A 23,476-nucleotide genomic window follows, 5' to 3' on the forward strand; every position below is an offset into this window, starting at 1 on the left:
TCTAGGGCTCAAGCAGATATACTTCTGGCTGGTATGTTTTGAAGAAGCCATTCAGTAATTCATGACATGACACTGCTTTATTTATAAATTGGTCATATTCTTAAATCATGTTTGTTACAGCCTGATTTGTAATCACAGAATTGTTGTGATTGTTGTTGACATTAGTGAATGTTTTGAAATATGTGCTATCTCAACAGCATCCCTGGGCTGAACTGTGGGGCCTCTCACCCTAAGTTAATCAGCAATTGGATTGCCTCCAGATCAGCAGCGGGATCTCAGATTTCCAAATATGGGCCACTTTCTTCAAAAGCTGAAGGTTTTGGAGTGATCAATCAGCTTGCATGGCAATACCAACAGATAAGGACACGGAAAAGAGGAACAGAATATCAGCCCAAGAACATCAAACGCAAGAGAACCCACGGCTGGATCAAGAGGCTTAGCTCAAGGGGTGGCATTGAGGTGCTTCTACGGCGCATGCTGAAGGGACGGAAATCACTGTCACACTGAAGTAATTATGAAACCTGCAATACTTCAAAGAAATAGGCAGGAGATTTTAAATGCTGTTGATGCTCAAAAAAGAACAATTACATTTGGGACAATGTGTGACACTTGTATGAACTGTGGCATTCCTATATGTGAATAACGATCAAGAGGATAAAAACGTATCTTTACAAATCAGTTGCATTTGCCTTAGGAAAAAAGAAGCCATTCAGTTGTGTTTTTTTCATGAAGTGTTCATAAGTTTGCAAAATTTATTTTCTCTGTTTAAATAGCCACGTTGCTTCAAGTGTTTCTTTAAAAACCTGTCACCGTATTAGATGTAAATTGAAGCAGAACTTATGGTTCATTTCAAAATAGACAAATTTGACAGAATTGCCTGGCATGCTCAAAATTTTGAATTGTTTTTTCAAGTTGGCTGAAGTGAACTTAATTCTGTTCATTGATAAATTTCTGCAATTGTAAAACAGCATGAAATTGTAAAATTGAATGGCAGTTGATAACCATGAGAATGAGTATTCTGTTGTAATTGTGGATCAGGTGAAATATAAGAATAAACTACGAAGATAATGTCTATTTCACTTTATATTTAACATGTTAATCTCAAATCAATAATGAAAACTTATTTTGCAATGTGTCCTAAAAATAAAAATCAACCTTATAGATCCTCTTAGGGGAAAATATTTGTCCACCCTAGTATCGGTCATTGTTGTTAATGACATGCAAATGTAGCAGGTATATGTGTGCAGGCCTGTGACACAACCACACACAGGGCCTGTTGTTGGTCAAAGCACACTTTATTTTAGACACTGACCTTTTATGTTCTGGTGGCACATAAAAGGATGTGGCTGGCCACATTTGGCCCCCGGCACATTTGGCCCCCGGGTCTTGAGTTTGACACATGTGGACTAGGAAAAGAAATTGTTTAATTTGGCTTATGTCAGGATGAAATTTATTTTATAGGGGAGTGTGTTACAATTTAGAAATGACAAGAGTTCATTTTACCTCAACAAAGTAGTGCATCCCTGGGTCAGATTTGTGTATCCCAAAATGACGTTTATGCATCCCAAAAGTAAAAGAATAATACAGTAGAAGCCATATGCAAGAATTGAGTTTTGCCAATCATACAATATAAAACTAAACTTAATTTTAATGATTTTATTTATAACAAGGTCATAACTGTTTAAGTAAATAGACAAAGTAAATTTCATATTTTTATCAATGTTTAAGCCTGGTAGTAATTCTTTACAAAAGAAACATTTAATTTTTGCTTTTCACTCAGTTTTCTTTGCCTTTAATTAGTTTATCCTCCTGTGGACACTGCACCAAGCTGACTGAACCTTCTCCACACACAAATACATGCAATTTTCTCCATTGGTATCAACATGCCTCAACCATGAAAACAGTACAAATTGCAGTACAAATGTTGGGATTTTTGCTTTGCTTCTTCTGTGTCTTTATCGGTACTGTCCAAGATAATATCTCAATTCTGTAAATTGAGCAGATGCCGTTTGGTCGATTTTAATCAGACTGAGTCACTCAGGCGTTTTGTAACAAGAAACTCGCGCGAGATCAAAACAGGAACAGCCAAGATACTACGCAGAACCCTCCGACTCCCAGGCCTCTGGTACAGGACCCGAGCACAGATACCACCCTACAAGGGTGAGAGGGACATTTTTATATAGTGCTGGTCCTGACTGCCCACCACTGTTAGAACATGCAACCACAGCTGTTCGACTTTGAGCATTTTCCTGAGGAAATACTAGCATTCTAATAATTAATGGTGATTGTTCAACGAAAAATCTACATACAGTACATTGTTAAACTTATTTAGCATGCATATGTAGTGGGGGCATGGTAGTCTGTAAATAGCAGAAACAAACACCAGATGAATATGTCAGTTAAGATTTAAAATATGTATATGGAAATCGGACGCCGCCACCTAGGGGTTAGGTCCCAGGAAATATATAAAGTGTAGATTTGTTCCTGTTCAGAAAAACACAGATGTGAATTAACTGGGCAATAATTTTATTCCTACACAAAAAACTTTTGCTAAAAAGTTTTAAAAGACTAAACTACCAAAATGGATCCGTTGGGAGTGTCGTTGAGCATCGTTGCAATGCCACGCCTGAGTATTCCTGCTGACCATGTCCTTCTCTTTCTGACCAGTGTTCAAATGCAATGACTTGATTTACCTTGTTTACTATTTAATGAATCAACAGCTAATAGTGCAAAGTCAATTGTGAGGTTATTACTTCAAACGTTGAGTTCAACTTTGTCTTAACCCCATAAATATCAAAATCTAAAGTAGCAAGCCTCGTGTCATTGAAAACTAGATTTTCATCATGGACTAATTGAGTGAATCAATTAAATTGAATACTTATTGCAGCTTCGTATAAACTGTAGAGCTTTGAGTAACCACGAAAAAAATTAAACTGGAAACAGAGATATAGAAACACTATTTTCACATACTTTATTTCCACAATTCTCCTCTAGTATTTTTACACAGTTTTTTTTAACATAAGAACAGACTTATACACAGATACTAAAGCGGGCCAAAGGGGATGAGGGAAAGAACAAAAATACAAAATGGTGTCTACTCAAACACAACAAAATCTAAGTGTATAAAATTGTGTGGGTTGTTCTGCTACGGAGGCACCAACCTCTTCCACAATTCTTTTTTTTTTAAATAGATTAATAAAAATACAATCTTTTAAATTGACATTTTAAAGTGAGCTCCAAAATCAAAGTCGATCTAGAGGCATGACAATGGGATCATTGATGGAGGACAGTGCGGTTCGCAATGCAGAAAGAGACAAGTTGCGGCCAGGCTGGGGGGTGGAATGATGGCACAAATAGCGGGAGGTAAATAAAGATAAAAACAAACTGTTGGGAAGGTTTCTATTCTTTCCCATTCACCTGCAGGTCTGCCTCCAAAACATTTGCTTGGTTGTTGTAGTGCTGCCTCGTTTGACATGTTTTAATGAAAAAAGCCATGAGGAAGGAAAAACAGATGAAAAATATATCTGTGTGTGTTTAAGGGTTGGGGGATCAACAGCAGCTTTGTGTGACAATGTCAAGGATGGCACCATAATTAAATGTGGTGCATAAACCATTTCAATGCATGCGGGTCTGTTTCAGAACTTTGGATCAGCAGAAGTTCCTACAGGCTGCACCCGAAAACCTTGAAGTCAAGTTCCACATCTCTTGTCCCACACAACTCCAACTGAGGAAGCTGTGAATCATAAATATTCAATCTACAGTCACCTACCTTAAACATCTTCACTCTTGCATAACACACAGACCGCATACAAATTGTCTATGTGTATCTCAGTTGATGAGTTTACAGTTCACTATGACCACACAGCTTCACTGGGTGGCGCCTCACCAAACTGATGATGATGGGATGAAGGGAAGGGGACAGCCCTCCTGGAGTTTGGGAATGTTGGTGTGCTTTTTCTATTTTCTAAGTGTATTGGTTAAAATCATAGATCCATTAATTAACTTGGCTGAGTGGAGCGGGACCGAACGTTCTGAGGAAGTCAGGAAGGCCAGTTACCAACAACCCCCTGTCAGCAGCTATGGGTTTGCCTGTCTGCTGGCCTTCCTGCCTGGTAGTGGGTTAAGCGGTTATCATGGACTTGGAAGATGGAGCCATGCACCTGTGGGGTAGGTGGAGAGAGCCTGGAGCTCGAGGTGCTGAGGCCCTGTCATCTGTTAGCTGGAAAGTAGTTAGGGTCCAGGTAATTGTAGCCTGTGCTATGTGGCAGACAGTAGTCCCTGTCCAGAAATGTGTCTGGCTGGTGCACAGGCTCCAGGTGGTGGATAGGCTTGTGAGTTTCTGTCTTGAACAAGCTGGAACACAAGCAGCAAAAAAATGCTGTCAGTATCTTAGTGTCACTCTCTTAAGTCGTCACATGTCACCAAAAAGAGCAGCTATTTCATTTAAACTGAACTACACATTCAAGATCAGATTTGGTTTGACATAAAAAAATATTTTATACTTATGATACTATACTGAACCTTAAAAAATAATATTTGTTTACAAAGGTTTGTGGGAATTTTTCTCAATTTACCTAAAAATAACCTTTCTTCAACCATTACAGGCAATTATTAATTGGTTTGTTCAGGTAACAAAAGCCCCAATGTGCATGTTGCTTATTACAATGGCACAGTTTACAATAAGTAAACAATTATTTTACAATCTTGATGTGCATCTATGAATGAATGAGCGAACTTGAATCCAATAATATGTGTCAGTGTCCGCACAGAGGCAGAGGAACTCACCAGTCTGAGCAGTTGGAGCAGAAATCCACTGAGTTGTCCTGTGGACAGTCCTGACAGTGCCACCGCACTCCCTGGATGGGTTCCATACCACAAATGTCACACTACACAAAAACATCACACACACTCATATACACACAATTTGACAGAATTTGAACCTTTGCAGAACAACTAACTGCTTATTTTAATACTGATTAATGACACATTTAGACATTCCAAACTTTAGACAGATACTGATTTCATCTGGCTTCATATACGGGAGGCACGTGTTCGGTAAATGCAGACTTTTTCAAGCATTTTTATCAAGCAGACAAGTTAAAAGTTGTCACCCTATAGCTGAAATGCTGCAGTCCAACTTTGTCTTCTCGGATGTCCTGCACAGTCTGTTTTTTTAGTCGCTTTAGCTCTAAAAGCTCTTTGTACTCTGGAAAGCGTCTCAACTCCACAGGTATAGCCTCTTCATCCTGTGTGTGAGGCAAGAATCACACAAACAGGTTAACACATACAAACAACAAGAAAAAAACATACAATTATTAATAGGTATTATGACAGTGATCAAACGACAAATTTCAAAACAATTGAAAGGCAAAACGTACAACATATTCATGAACACATATCTAGCTTTTCTCTTGTTTGGTACCTTGGTATCTAATAGTTCAACTTCAACCGTCTCATGGATAGGGGGGGAATTCACGTTAGAATTTGTGTCAACCAAAACTATCTGTAACATTTCTTCTTGACAAGACACAATTTTGTTCAAGCCCTTTCATGTGATGGTACATGCACTCCAAGGACACCATTACGTCTTCGGATATTCAAAGTCCAAATAACAGACAACTTGAACAAATGGGGACTGTGGCCCACACTGCTAACACCTTAATGACTTTGCTCCATACCAGAACCAAGAGTTTTTAACGTGTTGGTGGACCCAACAGTCTGTGTTCTCAACAGGACAAGCTGACCCATTTCACTAAAGGTTACTGCCATCAAAGTGATGGCACGAAAATGTCAGCGCTTGGGTGAAAGCAAGCAGTGTTGTGCAGTTCGAATGGAAATAGAAGCAAGGTCGGCCAGACCCCCTGCTTTGGCGCGCACACACACACACGCACACGCACACACTTCAAGAGTACACACTGTCTTGGTTGAAGTGAAGAAAAAAAAGACATCTGTGATGAATTGCAAGATGTCTTATTTCATCGAAAGGTGTTGATGGTGAGGTGAAGAGTGAAAGCAGAATGCAGAAGGTGAGCAGGGGTAAGTCACAAGACAGGAAGCAGAGGGGAAGCAGGCTTACTTCACACTGTCTGAACAGGATTTAAATATAAACTCCCACAGGAACACAATAATGCAGCTTTTCCTAGTCTTCATCTTAGGGGTCATTAGCATGAGGAAGGAAGCGGAAGACTGTAGAATAAGTGGAAGGAAATGGAAGCTTTTGATAAGCTAAAAAAATGGTGTGATAGAGTATCCCACAAGAAATGAGCTGCTGATTGTGTTACAGTATTAATATATATTAATGATAGTGAATGTTTTGTGGTGTGATGGGGACTGACTGAGTCATCAGCAGATGGGTCCTGCGTGCTTCTGTAGAAAGCAGAGTGTTCGTCATCTTCATCCATGTAAACCGGAGGCTCATAGGAGGTCAAGAACGTAGACGGCCGATACAGATGTTTGTTCAGGTGGTGCTGCCTCTTATTGGATGCCTGAAAAATCAAACAATTACATTTCTGATCAAACATTGGTTAAATACCCCTTTAAGATTATGACCTTTGTAGGAATTACTGCAGATATAATGGTAAAATTTACAAATAAATACGTTAAAGCAGATATAAATTTATAAGTGAAAGCAATAAAAAGTACACTTTCTGAAATTTGTTGGCCTGTTTGCTAAATCATATGAGATAAATGAACTTTTTTGTCAACTCAGCTGATTAGTTCAACTCCAATTGGAAGTTCACAAAGAAGTTCTGAAGTTATGTTTCATTCATTCCTTTAGGCTACACTGACATCAGCTTTGTGTGTGTGAGTGAGTGAGTGAGTGAGTGAGTGAGTGAGTGAGTGAGTGAGTGAGTGAGTGAGTGAGTGAGTGAGTGAGTGAGTGAGTGAGTGAGTGAGTGAGTGAGTGAGTGAGTGAGAGACAGACAGACAGAAAATGGTGTGATAGAGGATCCCACAAGAAATGAGCTACTGATGTGTTACAGTTGAAAAATATTAATGATAGTGATAATGATAGATACCAAACAAATATTAATGATAGTGAATGTTTTGATTGATTCATAATCAATTAATCATGTGAGCGGGATATTCAGCCCTTCATTGATCCGATTAGGGATCATCATAACCTGTCTATGGAAGGCGTAACATAACTGACTGGTATCGCCAACCGGGAACAAATTTGTAGGACTCAGGAGCCGAACATGTTGCGACAGCTCCCTCTCCAGGACCTCAGCACTGAGGTACGGCGGTGGGTTCAATATGATCACCGTTTTAATCGATTAGGCAGGGGAAGGACAGGGGTGAAGGTATTCTTAATCAACACCCCGCTCACAACTACATGGTGCACCTTTTCCACTTCGCAAAAAAATTACTGCCGCTCTGTTCATTCGAGTGTCTTTAGCTCTAGCGCTGTCGTAACCTGCTCTCCCACCGCTAAACACATCTCCCCCACTGAGTAGCTGGAATGTGGGGTCAGCTTGATATCATGCCGACAAGTTAGCTTTGCGAGTACGGCGTTTTCCTCTGCCGTTGCCCGTCTCGGGCCTACCATATTGCCTACTAAACTCTGCAAAAGCCCCACAAACTACTGAACGCAACTGCGATGTATCTGTCGCTAACTGGAAGTAAATATAAAAAATCAAAAAAACAGAACAAAACAGAGTGAATACGCACGCAAAGATGCCACACTCTCGTCTATTCCTCTCACAAACACAAAAACATAACCGTGGTTAAATTATGGTAAACAAAAGCGTGTACAAATGTATAAAAAAGCAAAAAAAAGAGTGAACAGATGCGCAGAGACGCCACAAACTTCCCCCTCTTCTCAAAAAGAGAGAGAGGCAGACAGACAGAGAGACTTGTGACTGAACTAGACATCAATTAACATAAGCATTTCTTTACACATTAGTAGCTTGCTATGGAAGAGGGGTTGGTAAATACCTTTTTAGTGTACATACACAGGTTGGGGGTCCTTCCAGGCACTGGGATTCCAGCTTTTGTCAGTTTGATGAAGTACTTTTGAACCCTGCTGGCAACCTGAGAGGTTTTGAGAGGGAAAAAAGGTTGTAGTAGTGATTTATGCCTCGAATAATTGAGGTCATGCGAATCTGAGATCCTTGTTGTAGAGCAGCAGGCCGATCCTTCATGGTACACCCAATGAGTAGTTTGTACAGGGATGGCTCATTGCTCAACGGCACCTCTCTCTTGGCAGTTCACACTCCAAACTTTTTGGTGGACATAGGACTTGAGCTGGATGCTCTCCAGGCAGGGCATAAGCATGGACCAATCAAGCACATGGGTTTAAAAAAGATATTCCATTCACTCACCTGTTTTGCAGTCCGATTGCCCAGCTCATCTGCAATTTTCTGCCATCTTCTGGATTCGACTTCCTCAGGAGGGAATTTTACGAGAAGCTGTTCCAACTTTTTCTATCAAAATTGACAAAGAATGTCTTGAGACTTAAAATTGGATGTTCAAATAATATCCACATTATTTAAATTTGGATAGTAGTATGTAAATAATACTATGATTACAAATTATTTTTTTTATTTTTTTTAAATCCAAGGGAAAAGGGGTTCATCAATCAATTCAAAAGACATCACCTACCTGTTCTTCCACAGTCCACAGCTGGTTAAACGTGTCAGGCTTGTTTGAATGACAAATCCTTCCCCTGATCATCTGTGGGGAAAACAGGAGTTACAGAAATGCTTCAAGATTAAGGTGACAAAACCACAAAGGGCACTGTGCCATTCCAGGAAAGCTGTGTACAAAGAATGCCTCACGCAAAAAAATCTGTATATATGTAAAAGAAATCCCCTGTTTGGAAATTCCTTTTTGGCAAGGTGCAGGAAAAGATAAACTTTCAGTGAGGGGTAATCCTGTTACAATTCAGAGTTCATTTTGGGATAATTCAAATGTGATAACACATCACAACAGTTATTTGCCCACTCCTAAATGTTGGCAGACGTCTAATCTCAGCTAACAATTAAAATGAATCATTACTGTCTGTGTAATGTCGGAAAAGATCCACACTCATTGAGACTAACAATAAAACATAATCGGAGATGGTATTGCAAGGCAAGCTCATCATGTTACCATAGATACCATCTTTTGTGCTCAAGTCTGCTGCATACTTAATTTTCCCAGCAAGTAAGAATGGGGACATAAGGTTGAAGAAAGCTAGAAATTGTAAAAAGGTAATAATCCAGTGATTTGGAGATTAACCTGTAGAAGATCACTAACTCAGCAGCCACAGGTAGGAATGATGAGATACTGGGAAATCATCACTCCTGGTCAGAGCAGCAGTAAGTGTGTTTTACAGAACATTTAGTAAGGCAGATTGATACCTGTGTTTGTCTGCCATTCTCAGGAGCATCACTAGTAGGTAGAGAGGAGTACATGGTGGAGGATTCACCTTCCTTCTTAGGTTCTACTGGACTTTTTGGTCGATCAGGCAAACCTGATGGGAGAAATAAGCATAATTAATACATTTAAATGGCCAAAAAAGTCTTGAGTCTATATTTTGATTTTCCACACTCCAACAAAAGAATACGTGCCTTTATCAAAGATTAGTTTTAGCCGCCTGGTTTTGCGTTTCTTGTCACAGAACTCTCTCTCAAAGTCACCGAGGCCTGAGGTGTACTGTTCCCATGCTATGTCAGGGAGCTGGACCACTCTCTGAGGACAGGGCAAGCCCAAAGTCACCTGGTGAGCGAAGAAAACAAGAGAAATTTACATTAAAACTACACTCACATATTTCACAAAATATACTGCAACAAATGAGAAACCGAACAGCGACGGAACAGCCAAACATGCTATGGAAGGGCTCCATCTTCATACAGAAATTAAGTTTTCTCAACATGACTTTACAGCCTCACTGTTTTTTTTTCTGGCATTTGAGCCGACAAAAATGCTCATATTATACAAATATTATTGAGGGATTGTTATAACTGCTGAAGTAGGTGATCTGCTTGTATTTAGCATTTACATTTATCTGCTTGCACAAAGCCAGTGCTTATACAGTAAGAAATAAGTAAAAAAAAGTCAAATTACATCCTGGCACAGTGGTAAATACGCACAAAGCAGAAACACGCTCTTTGAGTGACAAGGACTCATATCCTGCACATTGACTCCAAAAGTCACTACATATTTATTTAAGTAACATCTTAACCAGCAAAATATTCCTAAGGCAAAGAACCAGATCTTAGATGCTACATTTCAGAAAGAGCTTGATGCAGAGGGATCACGTCTCAACTTGCATATTTTATAAAACTCCTCTGGTTGAGTATTTGTAGTACACATTAAAAAACATTTGCCCACTGGCTCTTCTATACCTATACAATCTAATTCAGTCCAATACAACAACCCCACTACAAAAACAATACCTATATGATGCTAGTAATCATCAGGTTTTGGTAACACAATTATGTTTATTATTGAGGTCATACATGACATTTACATTCAGTCAGAAAAACCTTCCTCACGAGAACAGTGTGAAGAAAAACACAGGATCCGTTACCCGTTTCTGCAGCTGCTCGACAAAGCTGATAGGATTGGCAAGCGCCTCTCTCTGGTGACGTTCCAACAACTCCAAGTCCAGGATAGCCTGTGTGCGCTGGGCCTCAAGGACCCCCATGGTTTGCAGCAGCCTCTGATAACTGCAAAAATTACACCAATTTAGATCACAGCAGAAGGATGCAGCTGCTTACATTTTTAATCCGACACTTGGACTTCTGCAGTGCACTGAAACTTTTAATCCCCAGTGCACAGATAATTTAACAATGGTTATTGGAGCCTAAATGTTTACAAAAAATCATTCCCCAATCCTTTGTAACTACTTAGTATATAGTGTGTTTTCATTGTCTCTGTGGGCTAGAAATCTCAAACCAGCTCAGCGAACACCTCCGAAAAAGATAATGCAGCTCACTAATAGTAGGAGCTGTTGAATAAACATTCAAATGGAAAAAAACCCAAACATTTCTTGAAGTCACTGAAAAACTTTTGAATGACAGAGACTTGGGTTTGTGTCGAGCTCAAGGAGCTGTCTGTGTTGTAGAAGTCTGACCTTTCCACTTACACCCTCAGGGGCAACTGGAGATCTGCAAGCTGCGCTGTCAGTGACTAAGTGTGCAGTGACTCAATGCTGCTGGATGAATCGACATTAGTGTCACAGCTCCCTGTGTGGTTACAAACTACTGAAGAAGTTTAGTGGAGCACAGTGGATCAATCTCCTCTTGATTTGTTCAGCAGCTGTCCGTAGGTTAAATATCTGACAAGCAAAATGCAAATGAGTCAACTGTGTTTAACCTCATATCCCTTCATTGCTTTCACAATCCTTTTACTATGGGAAATGCGCCAGATTTTCACATCCACTGCTGCACTGCAGTACAACCTCCAAATATGTTGCTGTAAAAGTGACAGTAAAACACACCATTGTGTACTTTAAAGATTTCTGCTAAATAAAGCATGTCCACCTCCTCAAATGAGCAGATGACTGTGGTGAGCCACTTTTGAGAAACAAGGAATGCTTGCCAGGATTCTGTTGATGCTATGTTAATCCCTGATAAGAGCATGGGTTTGCTTTATGAATTATTAAAGAATAAAGGTATGAGACTGCATCACAATGGATGAAATAATAGGATTTAACACACAGGATGTTCTCCATACACAACAGAAAGTCATTGCCTATTCTCCGTATTCAGCAATCATACAATCCCAAGTCATACAACTCATGACTCCTCATATTGATTTGAGGCTTCAAAAACGACTGTAGTCAGCACAACTCAAAACTTGTCAGGTCCGAGATATTTTGAACAAATAGCTTGGAATGCAACACCAATAAAATTGTATCCTAAAGATTTTCTTCAAATCGGAATCACTAAACAATGCTTGTGTCAATATAAGACACCCTCTGGCCTCCCATGAAGACGCATCATGAATCAGCTGACATAGCACATTGCAATGCTTGAGTGCAGTGTGGGACCTATTAACATCCCAATTTGGGATGCCTTCTCCTCTAAACATAAAATATATTATATATATATATATATACATAAAAAACTGGAGCAAGAGGGTTGTGTCATTCACACTTTTAGTGGACACTGTAAGGGAGATTGAAACAATATTACTTGATGTTTTAGCATTGACTAAGAAAGTGCAAGAAACACAAAATCCAATGACTACAATCTATAACCAAAAAGATATTCTAATCTTACAACATATAAAACAGAGTAAAAGAACAATGTACTGGAGCTATATTCATAAAATTACACACAAAATTTGTAACCTTGAAACTCACGATGAGTCAGAGTTCAAGGAATCCTTCTCCAAGGAACTCTGAACGAGAGACAAATAAAAGCTTATCTAAGGAGGAGTCATCAAGGCGTATCGTTTCAAAAAATGCAATTGGTTTATCCGAAACAAACATCTCCTCTTAGTGATATTATTCTTAGCATGGACAGTGAAATTAACAGGCATCATCATAAAATGTAATCTCCAAAACACATTATTCGATGGAATACTTATATCTGGCACTAATGGGAAGGTTAAGCCTGAATTTTTCAGTGTAAACTAAGCAACAGGTGGACGAGGATATAACGCAATAGATTGTCCACATGTGGAAGTGATGGTATGTGGAGTCTGAGGCAAGTGGGTAGAAGGGGACTGATAAAACACTGACTGTTTGGGTGATCCCTCTCCTGACAGATGGTTGTGACGCTCATCACTGAAGCACTGTTGCATTTGTCTATTTTTTCAAATATCTTTGGTATTCACTGATGGGAAATGAACTACAGACATCATCCCTGACTCTACCTCACATTTTCCCTGCTATTGTCTACTCTCATTAATTACTATGGGAAATGCCTTCTGCCTAGTCACAAAGGTAACTAGTCTCAATTTTAAGGGGATGTTTTTGGAAAATATTATCAATTGTGAAAATGTTCTTAGACATTCTTCACAAGGAAACATTTTTAGAACTGTTTTTAGAACTAAGATAACTAAGATAACATTACCCCTAAATGAGCAGGTGAGGTTTATGTGTAAAGGTGCACAAATGTGCAGAGACCATCACTATTAAGTAATATCCAACATTATTATTGCACTATGTATTACATTAAGCATGGTGCTTTGATCACAGTAGCCCAGAAGATAACCCTCCTCTCCTTCTTGAACTTTCAAATCGTTCTTAGCATACTCAACAATTTCTCAACTCAGATGCATCTGTGATTATTTTCAAACAATCATAGACTATACCGGTCAACATGTGCAAGAGCGACATTGATCAAAATAGACAGCAGAGTCCCCAAGGAACTCCCACATACTCTTTGTTGTGTTTAAGGGCCAAGTGGTCTGACTCAAAGTAATACACATCTGGCTCCTCCTCTTCCTCTTCCTCCTCCTCCTCCTCTTCTGCAGCCTGGCTCAGTGTCAGCACCTTATTTCTCACAATCTGCTTGTCCTCCAACGGCCCTCCTTCCTCATCAGCAGTCCTTTCTGAACGATCCACAGAAAACAGCTCCTCATTGGAGGGGCTAACAGAGTCTGAAGGAGCAGAATCCTCAATCACAGGGCAGTCCTCCTCCAGCCCAACCGCCACCTCCCTTTCTTCCCTTAAGGAACCATTATCTCTGGGAGAAGAGCTGAGCTTTGAAGAGGAGGCCTTGCCACCAGTGGCAGCTCTCCTTGGTGAAGTCCGCAGGGTGTATCTGTGTTCATAGAGCTCTGTGAAGGAGGGGGGAGTGCTGAATATTGAGAGGTCGCACCCTGGCTCTGTGGGGGAGGGAGTTGTTGCTAAAGGGGATGGAGTTTCTCCTGAGTTGTTGCTGTTGATTGGACTACAGTTCATGTTTGTGATTGAGGAAGAGGAGGCAGCACTTTCATGCAATGGTGTTTGCGGTCTGCCATTAGTATCATTCTCACTCTCAGTCACTTGCTCCTCATGGGCCAGACACAACGCATCCCCTACCACATCAACTTCCATCTCCTCTACTTCCTGCTCCTTAGCTACTATCAACTCGGGAACAAGATCCGCTGAAACAGTTTCAAATGTCAGTGCAGGTGACCCTGGCAGTTCCCCTGAGCCATCGACCTCCACCTGCATAGGGACAGAGTTTGTACAAGGCACAGCAGGGTCAGGGGTTGAGGGAACCCCCATCTGACGACCGTTGAGCAGCAACGAGCAGCTGATAGCAGAGGTGGGATGGGCACTAGGCTCTTCAGTGGGTGTGCTAGGTTCCTCTGCCTTATTTTCTCTGAGTCCATTAGAGGCCTTATGAACATTTAGGGACTGGAATCTGCTGTCACAGTCCACATGAACCTCCTTCTCCACTGTCCCCTCTGTCAGCTTACTTTCCTCTTTGCTGAGAGAGTGTGAGGCAGGAGGTGTTTTAGATGAGCTTTGGCAGAGAAATTCTTCGTAAATGCTGTCCTTGCTGAACTCAGGGACCAAAACTGGATTTTCAGGTTTCAAAATCTGGGGGTCCTCCTTGTGTTCCTGTTTTTCCTCAGAGCGGGAGCACCGTTTGGCCCTTTTGATTTGAGGGTAATGATCCCAAAGTCCTTTACCTCTATCACAGTTCTCAGACTTCTCTGGACTAATGTTTTTTTCTAAACAGGACACATCCCACTTTCTCAAGCCAGTCCACTGATCTGCTTCAGCCAGAGAAACAGTTGTAGATGTTACATTTCCTTGCAATGAGCCCTGCTGTTGGCTCTCTTGCTGAGAATCTTCCTTGATGTAAAGCTTTGCTTCCTGCTCTGACTCTAGCTTGAGGTCCTGCTTTGCGTCCAGCTGGGTGTCATGCTTCGACCCCGGCTTGGTATACTCCTTCGCCTCCGGCTTGGAGTCCTGCTTCGCCTCTGGCTTGGAGTCCTGCTTCGCCTCTGGCTTGGAGTCCTGCTTCGCCTCTGGCTTGGCGTCCTGCCTCGCCTCAAGCTTGATATCCTGCTTAGATTCTGGCTTTGCGTCCTGCTTAGATTCCGGCTTGGCGTTCTGCTTAGATTCCGGCTTGGCGTCCTGCTTAGATTCCGGCTTGGCGTCATGCTTAGATTCCAGCTTGGCGTCATGCTTAGATTCCGGCTTGGCGTCATGCTTAGATTCCGGCTTGGCGTCATGCTTAGATTCCGGCTTAGCGTCCTGCTTAGATTCCGGCTTAGCGTCCTGCTTAGATTCCGGCTTGGCATCCTGCTTAGATTCCAGCTTGGCGTCCTGCTTAGATTCCGGCCTGGCGTCCTGCTTAGATTCCAGCTTGGTGTCATTCTTAGATTCAGGCTTGGCGTCCTGCTTTGATTCTGGCTTGGTATCCTGCTTCTTTTTGGGAGACCGGGCCCTAGGTAGCGGAGACACGGAGGTGTCCTCTGCTTGGGCGATACTACGGTTCCTGAGAGTTCGACCACAAAAGTTTTCATCCAATCCATTGAGCCCCACTGACGACCTTGTGACGCGCGAAGAACGGGACGCGGCCATACTACGGCGGGTGCCTACAGTCTCGTCATCCTGGTGCTCTCTCCTCTGCAGCACAATATGGGTACCTGCAAAAAACACAGGAGGTACATATGCACTTCATTAAGTCAAAAACATTCAGACAAACCTGAGCAAGTCAAATGTTACACCATAGCACCACCTGTACAAATGCAACAGGTTTGGTTTTGTTCTGAAACAAAAGCTTTTGTTCATTTTGCTTGGGATTTTCAGTTTAGTGGTAATGCATCCTGTGTTACCAGCCGTGGTGGCCCCTTTAAGAAAGTAGCCATGTGACTGAAGCAAACATCGAGTCTGACTTGTAGACAGATGTGGCGAAGAGAATCCTGTAATTTTCCAAAACATCATTGAGAAGTTCATAATGAATAAAACATAATGTTATATATTTTCTGTGCTGCCTGGTACCAACTGACTCATTGACCATAACGGTCCGCTGCCTGACGGTTGTCCAAAGGCAAGTTAACTTACGGTACTACAGTATTTTATTTCATTAAGGTGTTGTTTTAAGGTCCTGCAATTGTTTCTGGTAAGTCTTAGGGAATAGTACTTTTGCATTTTGTGTATTAATGGCATTTAAATTACTTTAAATGGCTATTATAGATAGAAATTTAATAAATAACAAGGTACGAACAATTCAGCTTACGAACAACCTCTTGGAACCAATTGTGTTTGTAGGTTGTACTCTACAAGTCAGAAATTTTAGAACCATTTTTTCCAGTTTTGTATTAAAATTCAAGCATTTCACACCACTGAACAGCTTGAAATGGTAAAAATTTAAGCGGTGAACAGCCAAAGGATTTTAAAAAAAAGGTAAGGTTAAAAAAAAAATTGTACATTTCAGGTTTAGACAAAAAGGTGAACAAGAAATGGGTTAACAACTTGAACTGAAATGAAGATTGCTTTATTATTCCCCGTAGGGGAAATTATCTTTCCACTCTACACACTGGCTGTTAGTCATGTGCGTATATATGTGAGTACTATCCTGTAACACACACATAATGGGCCTGTAGGCATGTCAGTGATGGGGAAGTAGAGCGGTGGGCAGCGACTTCTTGGTGCACCCAAATAAAGCTTATAAAGGGGATGGCACCTTGCTTAGGGGCACCTCGGCAGTGCACGGAGGGCGAACTGGGACCTCCCACTGCCAGTTCACACACCAAAATGTTTTTGCCTGACACAGGTCTCTAACCGGCGACCCTCCAGTCCTCAGCCTTAGACTTGGACTGGACTGAGCTACTGCCATCCCCAACTCCCCAAAGCAGTGCTGCAGCAATGGAGGTTGATCAAGCCCCAAAAGTTGGTGCTACCAACTCCAACAAGTGTCCCAACATTTCTCATATACTCATAACTCCCTCTGTCTGTATAAAAGCTCTGTTGAAACACACTTATTATGGTATTGTACCTTCATGAGCATTATAAACAGTATTGTACTGCAGAAAGTATTATGTTGCCATGAAAAATTGCAAGGGAAAGACAAGAGATAGATCATCATAACACTTAAAAATGTAGGTCGTTCCTACAGAGAAATCGCAAGAAAGTCAAAATGTCAGTATTGTGTCCTCTACCATTAAAAGCCATTCAGAAATTGGGGAAATGCTTACAGAAGGGGTCTGGTACACCGAAAGCCTACACAGAAAAAGAAAACAAGTTTCTGAGAGTCAATAGCTTGCGTGATAGGTGATTCACAGGTCAACAGTTTCAAGCACAGCTAAATAGTGGTATTAGCAAGCAAGTCCAATGTCAACAGTAATGAGAACACTTCAAGTTGCAGTTTTGATGGGTCAAGATGTAGAAGGAAAAGTCATTGCTTGGACTTCAGAATAAGAAAAAGAGGCTTTTCTGGGCCATGAAACACCGCTAGTACACTATTGAAGACTGGAAGAACGTGTTTTGGTCTGATGAATAAAAATTTGAAATCATATGTTCATTCCAGAGGACTTACAGTTGTGTTTGAAATAATATCAGTGTCGTTACAAAGGTGAGTAGATTTCAAAGTTTGTCAAATAAATTGTACTTTAATGAAAACAAATATATCGGGGACACCACACATTCTATTTCAAAGCAAATATATTTCCCAGAAAGTCAAGAATGTTATTTTTTTTAAAATAGCAGCTAGTAGGCCCCGCTAGCGCTAGCCCTAGCTGCCCCCGGCCCCCCTCAGCAGCCCCCGAGCAGCTGGGGAAGCAGGACGGTTGGGTAACTGTGAGAGGGAAACGTAGGCAGAAGTCTACCGAACACCACCAACATCACATAACTTCAGCATCCTGAAGACCAACATTTCTGTAGGTCCCTCTGACCTACAGAAATGTAGGTTGGCCCTAATTTCCTCTGCTAAACCCAGCACCACTCTGCTAGACAAAATTCCAACTACGATTCTTAAAGAGGTATTACAATTAATAAATAAACCCATACTGTCAATAATCAACCAGTCCTTAAAAATAGGTTATGTTGCACAATAATGCCGCATAAAGCCCCTTCATAATTTAATTTTTTAAATTTTAATTAATTTTATATACTGTTATAATCCCCAAAGGGAAATTAAAATGCACACTCTAGTTTTTTTGTTAGTCTTATCAATCACATGCATATTACTGTGTACAGGCCCCTGTAATTCACACAACCACACACAAGGGGGCCTGTAGGCATGCAAGGGAGGTAGAGTGGCGGGCAGCCCCTTTTGTGGAGCGCCCAAATGAGCAGCTAGTGAGGGGGGACGGCGCCTTGCTCAAGGGCGCCTCGCTCAAGGGCGCCTCGCTCAAGGGCGCCTCGGCAGTGCTTCGGAGGTGAGCTGACACCTCCCACTGTCAGCTCACCTCCGGGTGTCATTTAAGAAACCAAACGTAACGTTAGCCTCCTCTCAAACTACAGGCCAATCTCCAAGCTGCTATTCCTGTCTAAGATTCTATAGAACGTAGCTAAATGACTACCTGTTGGAGAACCATTTGTCAGTGGATTTTCAGTCTGGTTTTAGAACAAACTACAGTTAGGACACTGAACTGCTAAGAGTTACAAATGACCTTTTAATAGCATCAGATAAAGGTCTTCTATCTGTTTTAGTTTTATTAGACCTGAGTGCAGCGTTCAATAATGTTGATCATAATATTCTTCTCAGGAGATTAGAAGATGGGCATTAAAAACTCAGCATTAAACTGGTTTCGGTCATATCTATCGAACCGATTTCAGTTTGCCCATGCTAATAATAAATCCTCAGATCGAGAGACTCTTACCTGTGGAGTATCAAGGATCTGTTCTGGGGCCAATACTGTTCGATTTACATATGTTACCATTGGGAAATATTAGAAAACATAACATTAATTTTCACTGTTATGCAGACGATAGGCAATTATATTTCTCAATTAAAACAAACGAATCTGATCAACTAACTAAATTAGAGACTTGTTTCAGGAATATTAAATGCTGGATGCTTCACAACTTCTTAAATGTTGAACAAAACTGAAGTTATTATTATTGGGCCTAAGCACCTAAGCAATGATGTCAGGAACTTAGGAGTGATTTTTGATCACGATCCGTCCTTTAACTCTTATGTTAAATCTGTGTCTCGGACAGCTAAAATTAGAAATTTCTTATCCCTTAAAGACGCAGAAAAAAATCATTCATGACTTTGTTACTTCTAGATTGGATTACTGCAATTCTTTATTATCGGGCTGTTCAAGCTCCTCCATTAGGACTCTACAATAAGCTCAGAATGTAGCTGCCCTCATACTGACTCAAACTGGGAGGAGAGAGAGCACATCTCTCCTGTCCTGGCATCCTTACAGTGATTAAATGTAGAATAAATCTAGAATAAAATTCAAAATCCTTGTGATCACATAAAAAGCTCTTCATTGTAAGGCTCCATCTTACATTGAGGATCTCATTGAACTGTATCATCCCCCCAGGGCTCTTCGATGTGAGGATGCAGGATTTCTGGTAACTTGTCAGGTATTTCTCATTCCCAACCAACAGGTATGTCTCTTTCCCAACCAACAGGTCAAGGCGGATGACCGCACTCCAGAGCATGGGTCCTGCCCGGAGTTTCTTCCTCAATGAGGGAGCTTTTCCCCGTCACCGTCGCTTATGCTTGCTCTGGAGGGCATTGTTGGTTTTCTATCTGTAAAGCGCTTTGAAATGTCTTCAGATATGATTAAGCGCTATATAAATAAAAGTTGATTGATTGATTGAATTCAGAAATATTCAAATCGACAAAATTAACTTTACAAGTTAGTATATACTGAAAAACATTGTGCTTTGAAGGAAACTATGCAGCACGAACTTCAACCTTTCTGACATTCTAGAACTGGGTTTAGAGGAGTTAATGGGAAAAGTGAGGATTTTTTTTGGTCCTCACAAGAGTTTCAAAGTTGACTTATAGTCGACCAAGCAACTCTGAGGTCCAGTCTATGTCCGTGTTTTGACCTCGGTTGGTACAGAGTGGAGAAGTGACAGTCACAGAGATAGGTAGTTCTGAATCGTAGGATTTTTACTACTTGAGTGGCAAGGGAAGGATGTTTGTTTGATGTCATCCAACATGTCTTCAATTCACTTGCTTATAGTGTCCTTTGAGATTGGTGTATCTTTTAGTTTTTCCCTGCGGACTGATCCAACACCTCTCTGACCATGTTAATTGCTGCAGGTAAGATAAGGTCCTCTTAGAAGGGTCTGGGGCTTCTTTAACTTAGCAATATGAGGGGCCACCCTGTAAGAAGCTTGGAGTGCCTGGTTATGCTTGGAGCACAAAGAAGTAAGCCACTTTTGGTCAGGTCTTGAAGTTGTCTCTGAAACTCCAAGAGATTTATCTCTGAGAGAGGTATGTTTTTTTTCCTCATGCCGCTTCAGTTTTGAAGGCTTCATGCCTTCCTTGTGCCAGCACCTCGCTGCACAAAACACACTGAAGTTTCTGTCCTTTGTTGTGATCAATGTTATTATCAATGTTAATGTTATTAATCCATAATTAATTCATTCGGTGTTGTATTCAAGTTTTGCCATGCTAGAACCGCTTTTAAAAGTAAACTTTGCAAGTCTTCTTCAATGCTGGAATGGCAGGTGTTAATTAGCATTACAAGGCCTTATTGCCATCTACTGTTAAGGAATTTGACTAGAGGACATAAATAAATCCTCTTCAAAATAAAAGCAGATTAACTTTCCCTTTTTTAATAAATTTTTTTTACCCCTGTAAAGGCCTGTGACCCACTGAAAACTGTTTTGTGACTCGCCAGCTAAGAATCAATGATCTAAATGGCAGCTACAAATAATAAATCTAATGACAGAGGGCAATAAAAATGAGATATGATAAAGGTCATATTAAAGTCACATTCTAAGAGAAATGAGATAAATTTATAGACTCACAATGTAAAAGGGAGACATTGTTGCCTCAATTAGTAATGTGGACATGGCGATCATTTTTAAAATTCAAAACTACATTAATCTGTGAGCTGACCTCTGTCAAGAATGATTAAAAATATGATTGTTGCTTTTCTTGGGATAATTCCTCACTTTCCCTTATTTTGTGCTGACCTAGCAACATCAAAACAAAGGTTGCTCTGACTAGAAATCGCTTCTGATATTATTTCTTGAACAAGCACTACCACATGCAGGTATTAATCACAACATTAAAGACTACAGCTGAAGAAGCTCCTACCATTTGCCCATGCATAAATACGACTGATAGGACACACAGACAGGAGAGTAGGGGTTTAGGCCATTCAGCCTGAGCACTCATTCCTGTACTTATATGGATAAATCTACCTCAACTTATTCAGATAACTGCAGTTCTGGTCATTTGGAAATAGTTATTATCTTTACAGTGTTAAACAGCTGGTCATAAGAACAACTGAAAATGTACTTGTCTTCATTTAGTCTTTGACAAACCCTCAAATATAGTGACACAATATCAATTATCATCTGCAACCTAGAATTTCAAATCACAAGTATCAATGATATTGTTATGTGCCGATAACAGTAGTGTAAGTCAAAACTTTTGAAAGCAGGGACATAGCTGAATCTGCAAGCTTTTCCAGCTACAATTGATTTTAATTGTAGTATGTAGAAACTTTATTTATCAGTTGTAATTTTCCCAAGAGCCCTATTATTTTTTTTACATTTTGATCACAAATTCTAGAATATAAAACTAATGATTTTAGAAGTAAAGCTTTAATATTTGTGGTGATACAAAAAGTATTTTTGTATCATTACAAGCAGGATTATCCATAAAGATTAAAGCAAAACTTTGCAAATACACCTATAGTGTAATGGTAATAATGCCAGATAATCAAAAGCTGAATAATTTTTTCGTCTGTCATGATCTACATCAACATAACCTCCTAAGCAAAGACTATATTATGACAAAATTCTTTTGGTGAACTTCTTAAAATCCATGTCAACATGAAGGCCACAAAAGTCTGATGAGAAGTTACAAGTGGACTATGCTTTCAAAACATAAATACTGGAACCATAGAACAACGCAAGTAACTTGATCTAAGTTTAATAAAAAGTAAAAAGTTTTGAGCAATGTTCTGAGAGTCTAAACAGAATAGACATTGGTAAGTACAAGGATAGAAATCTCCACTCGAACCATGTGGAACACAAGCTTAGCTTCCTGTTCTTTGCCAAGTGCGTGTTTGAGTTTGCAATTGTGTGGACGTGTTGATTAAATTACTATTATCAGAACAGACAAAAAGTTGGATAGGCCATTGTAAGTTAAACACTGGTTTCATGGGTATTTATTTACACCCCGGCTTAAATCAACATAAATTTTTCCAAAGTATGTCTACTACTGTTTACAAACAAGCTAAGCAGATGATAGTAAGGGGCAAAAATGTGATTTTCGATTGAACATGCGTTGTGGTGTTTCACAATTTAATAATTTCTGCTGCTGAGTAGTAGTTCAGACAGCTCCAGCGGGCCTACTGATAGGAAATCCTCGTAGTGGTGTTTGATAAACCCGCCGATGAACTAGTCAGCTGGTTAATATTGGATGCAGAGGGATTCTGCATGTTCCGCTGGTTAAGTTCGCATTAGTTTGCAGCAGATGAGGTGTAAGTGTTCAAAATCAAAACTCTAACCACACAGGTTTTAAGCAAAGCAACCGAGTGGGTTGATGGGACTGGAGAGCCAGGCAAACATTAGCGTAGACCAACTTCCAAGCATACACAACCGATACTTCACCTAGCTTTCTATCCAGCAGGCTAACCACACAAACTAACTTACCATTAGCTATGAGGGCTATGTGTAAAAAAAAACCACCTTCTAATCACCAGTATGCAGGCAGTTGCCCCCACGAAGTTCTACATTTCAAAAGCTTTCTATAACGAACAAGTAGGAACACAAATTATTCAGGATATTTCTCATAACGACTTGATAGCCAGCTGGCGAAGGCTACCTTCGACAGTTGTCGGCTAGTTTTCCTCTTACGCTAAGGCATCGTCTTAAGAATCGTGGCGTTTCTGTCTACGTCCAATCTGGTGATGTTAGCTTACTAACATTTGGGTACATGCTAGCTGTATTAGCTCGACAACTGATCTAGACGTCAAATCTGCACAAACTACATATAATGACGAGATGATCTCTGCCAACATTGTGTTTTTTGTTACATTTCAACCTACATACATAGCACAGTTAGCAACCAAGTAGTATAGTGGTGAGTGGTAAACCCAATTAAGATATGGCTAGCAGCAGCTAGATAGTTGCTAGCCATGCTAGCTGATTGTTCCGTGCACAACTTTACCGATGCCGTTTGAGTACTTCAGTCAATACCGGTAAAACATTTTCGGTAGGGTAATAAATTCAAGTCTTATCACATGCTGTATCATAAGCAGAAAACTAGGCACACACATCAACAGTAGTTGTAGTCAAAAAATTTCACATACCTCACTTCCGTAAATTTGCTGCACGTTCGGCCGCAGCCATGTTTTCAATCCAGTCAACTGGTCGGGTGTGTGAGCCGAATCAACCACGGTCGTCGAAATGCAGCGCTACATTTTTTGCCGTAGTGCAATCAGG

The 23,476-nt window shown here is 40.5% G+C and overlaps 1 protein-coding gene across 2 annotated transcripts; it reads right to left on the reverse strand.

Annotated features, from left to right (window-relative positions):
* Nucleotides 1-2,963: 2,963 nt before the first annotated feature.
* On the reverse strand, nucleotides 2,964-23,413 carry zzz3 (zinc finger, ZZ-type containing 3). 2 transcript variants are annotated; one of them, XM_068341312.1, is made up of 12 exons: nucleotides 23,344-23,413; nucleotides 13,320-15,528; nucleotides 10,517-10,655; nucleotides 9,555-9,702; nucleotides 9,345-9,457; nucleotides 8,605-8,676; nucleotides 8,325-8,426; nucleotides 7,939-8,034; nucleotides 6,336-6,485; nucleotides 5,112-5,246; nucleotides 4,786-4,856; nucleotides 2,964-4,353 (listed from the first exon to the last, which is right to left on the reverse strand). In XM_068341312.1, the coding sequence occupies exons 2-12, from the start codon at nucleotides 15,461-15,463 to the stop codon at nucleotides 4,209-4,211; spliced, it is 3,315 nt and encodes a 1,104-aa protein (XP_068197413.1). In that variant the 5' UTR covers nucleotides 15,464-15,528; nucleotides 23,344-23,413; the 3' UTR covers nucleotides 2,964-4,208. The 2 variants fall into 2 exon arrangements, with proteins under 2 accessions (XP_068197413.1, XP_068197412.1); XM_068341311.1 differs by having other exon boundaries at nucleotides 4,786-4,886.
* Between the last annotated feature and the right edge of the window lie 63 nt (nucleotides 23,414-23,476).

Source organism: Antennarius striatus, chromosome 18 (genome assembly GCF_040054535.1).
Source record: "Antennarius striatus isolate MH-2024 chromosome 18, ASM4005453v1, whole genome shotgun sequence".
NCBI classification, from domain to species: domain Eukaryota; kingdom Metazoa; phylum Chordata; class Actinopteri; order Lophiiformes; family Antennariidae; genus Antennarius; species Antennarius striatus.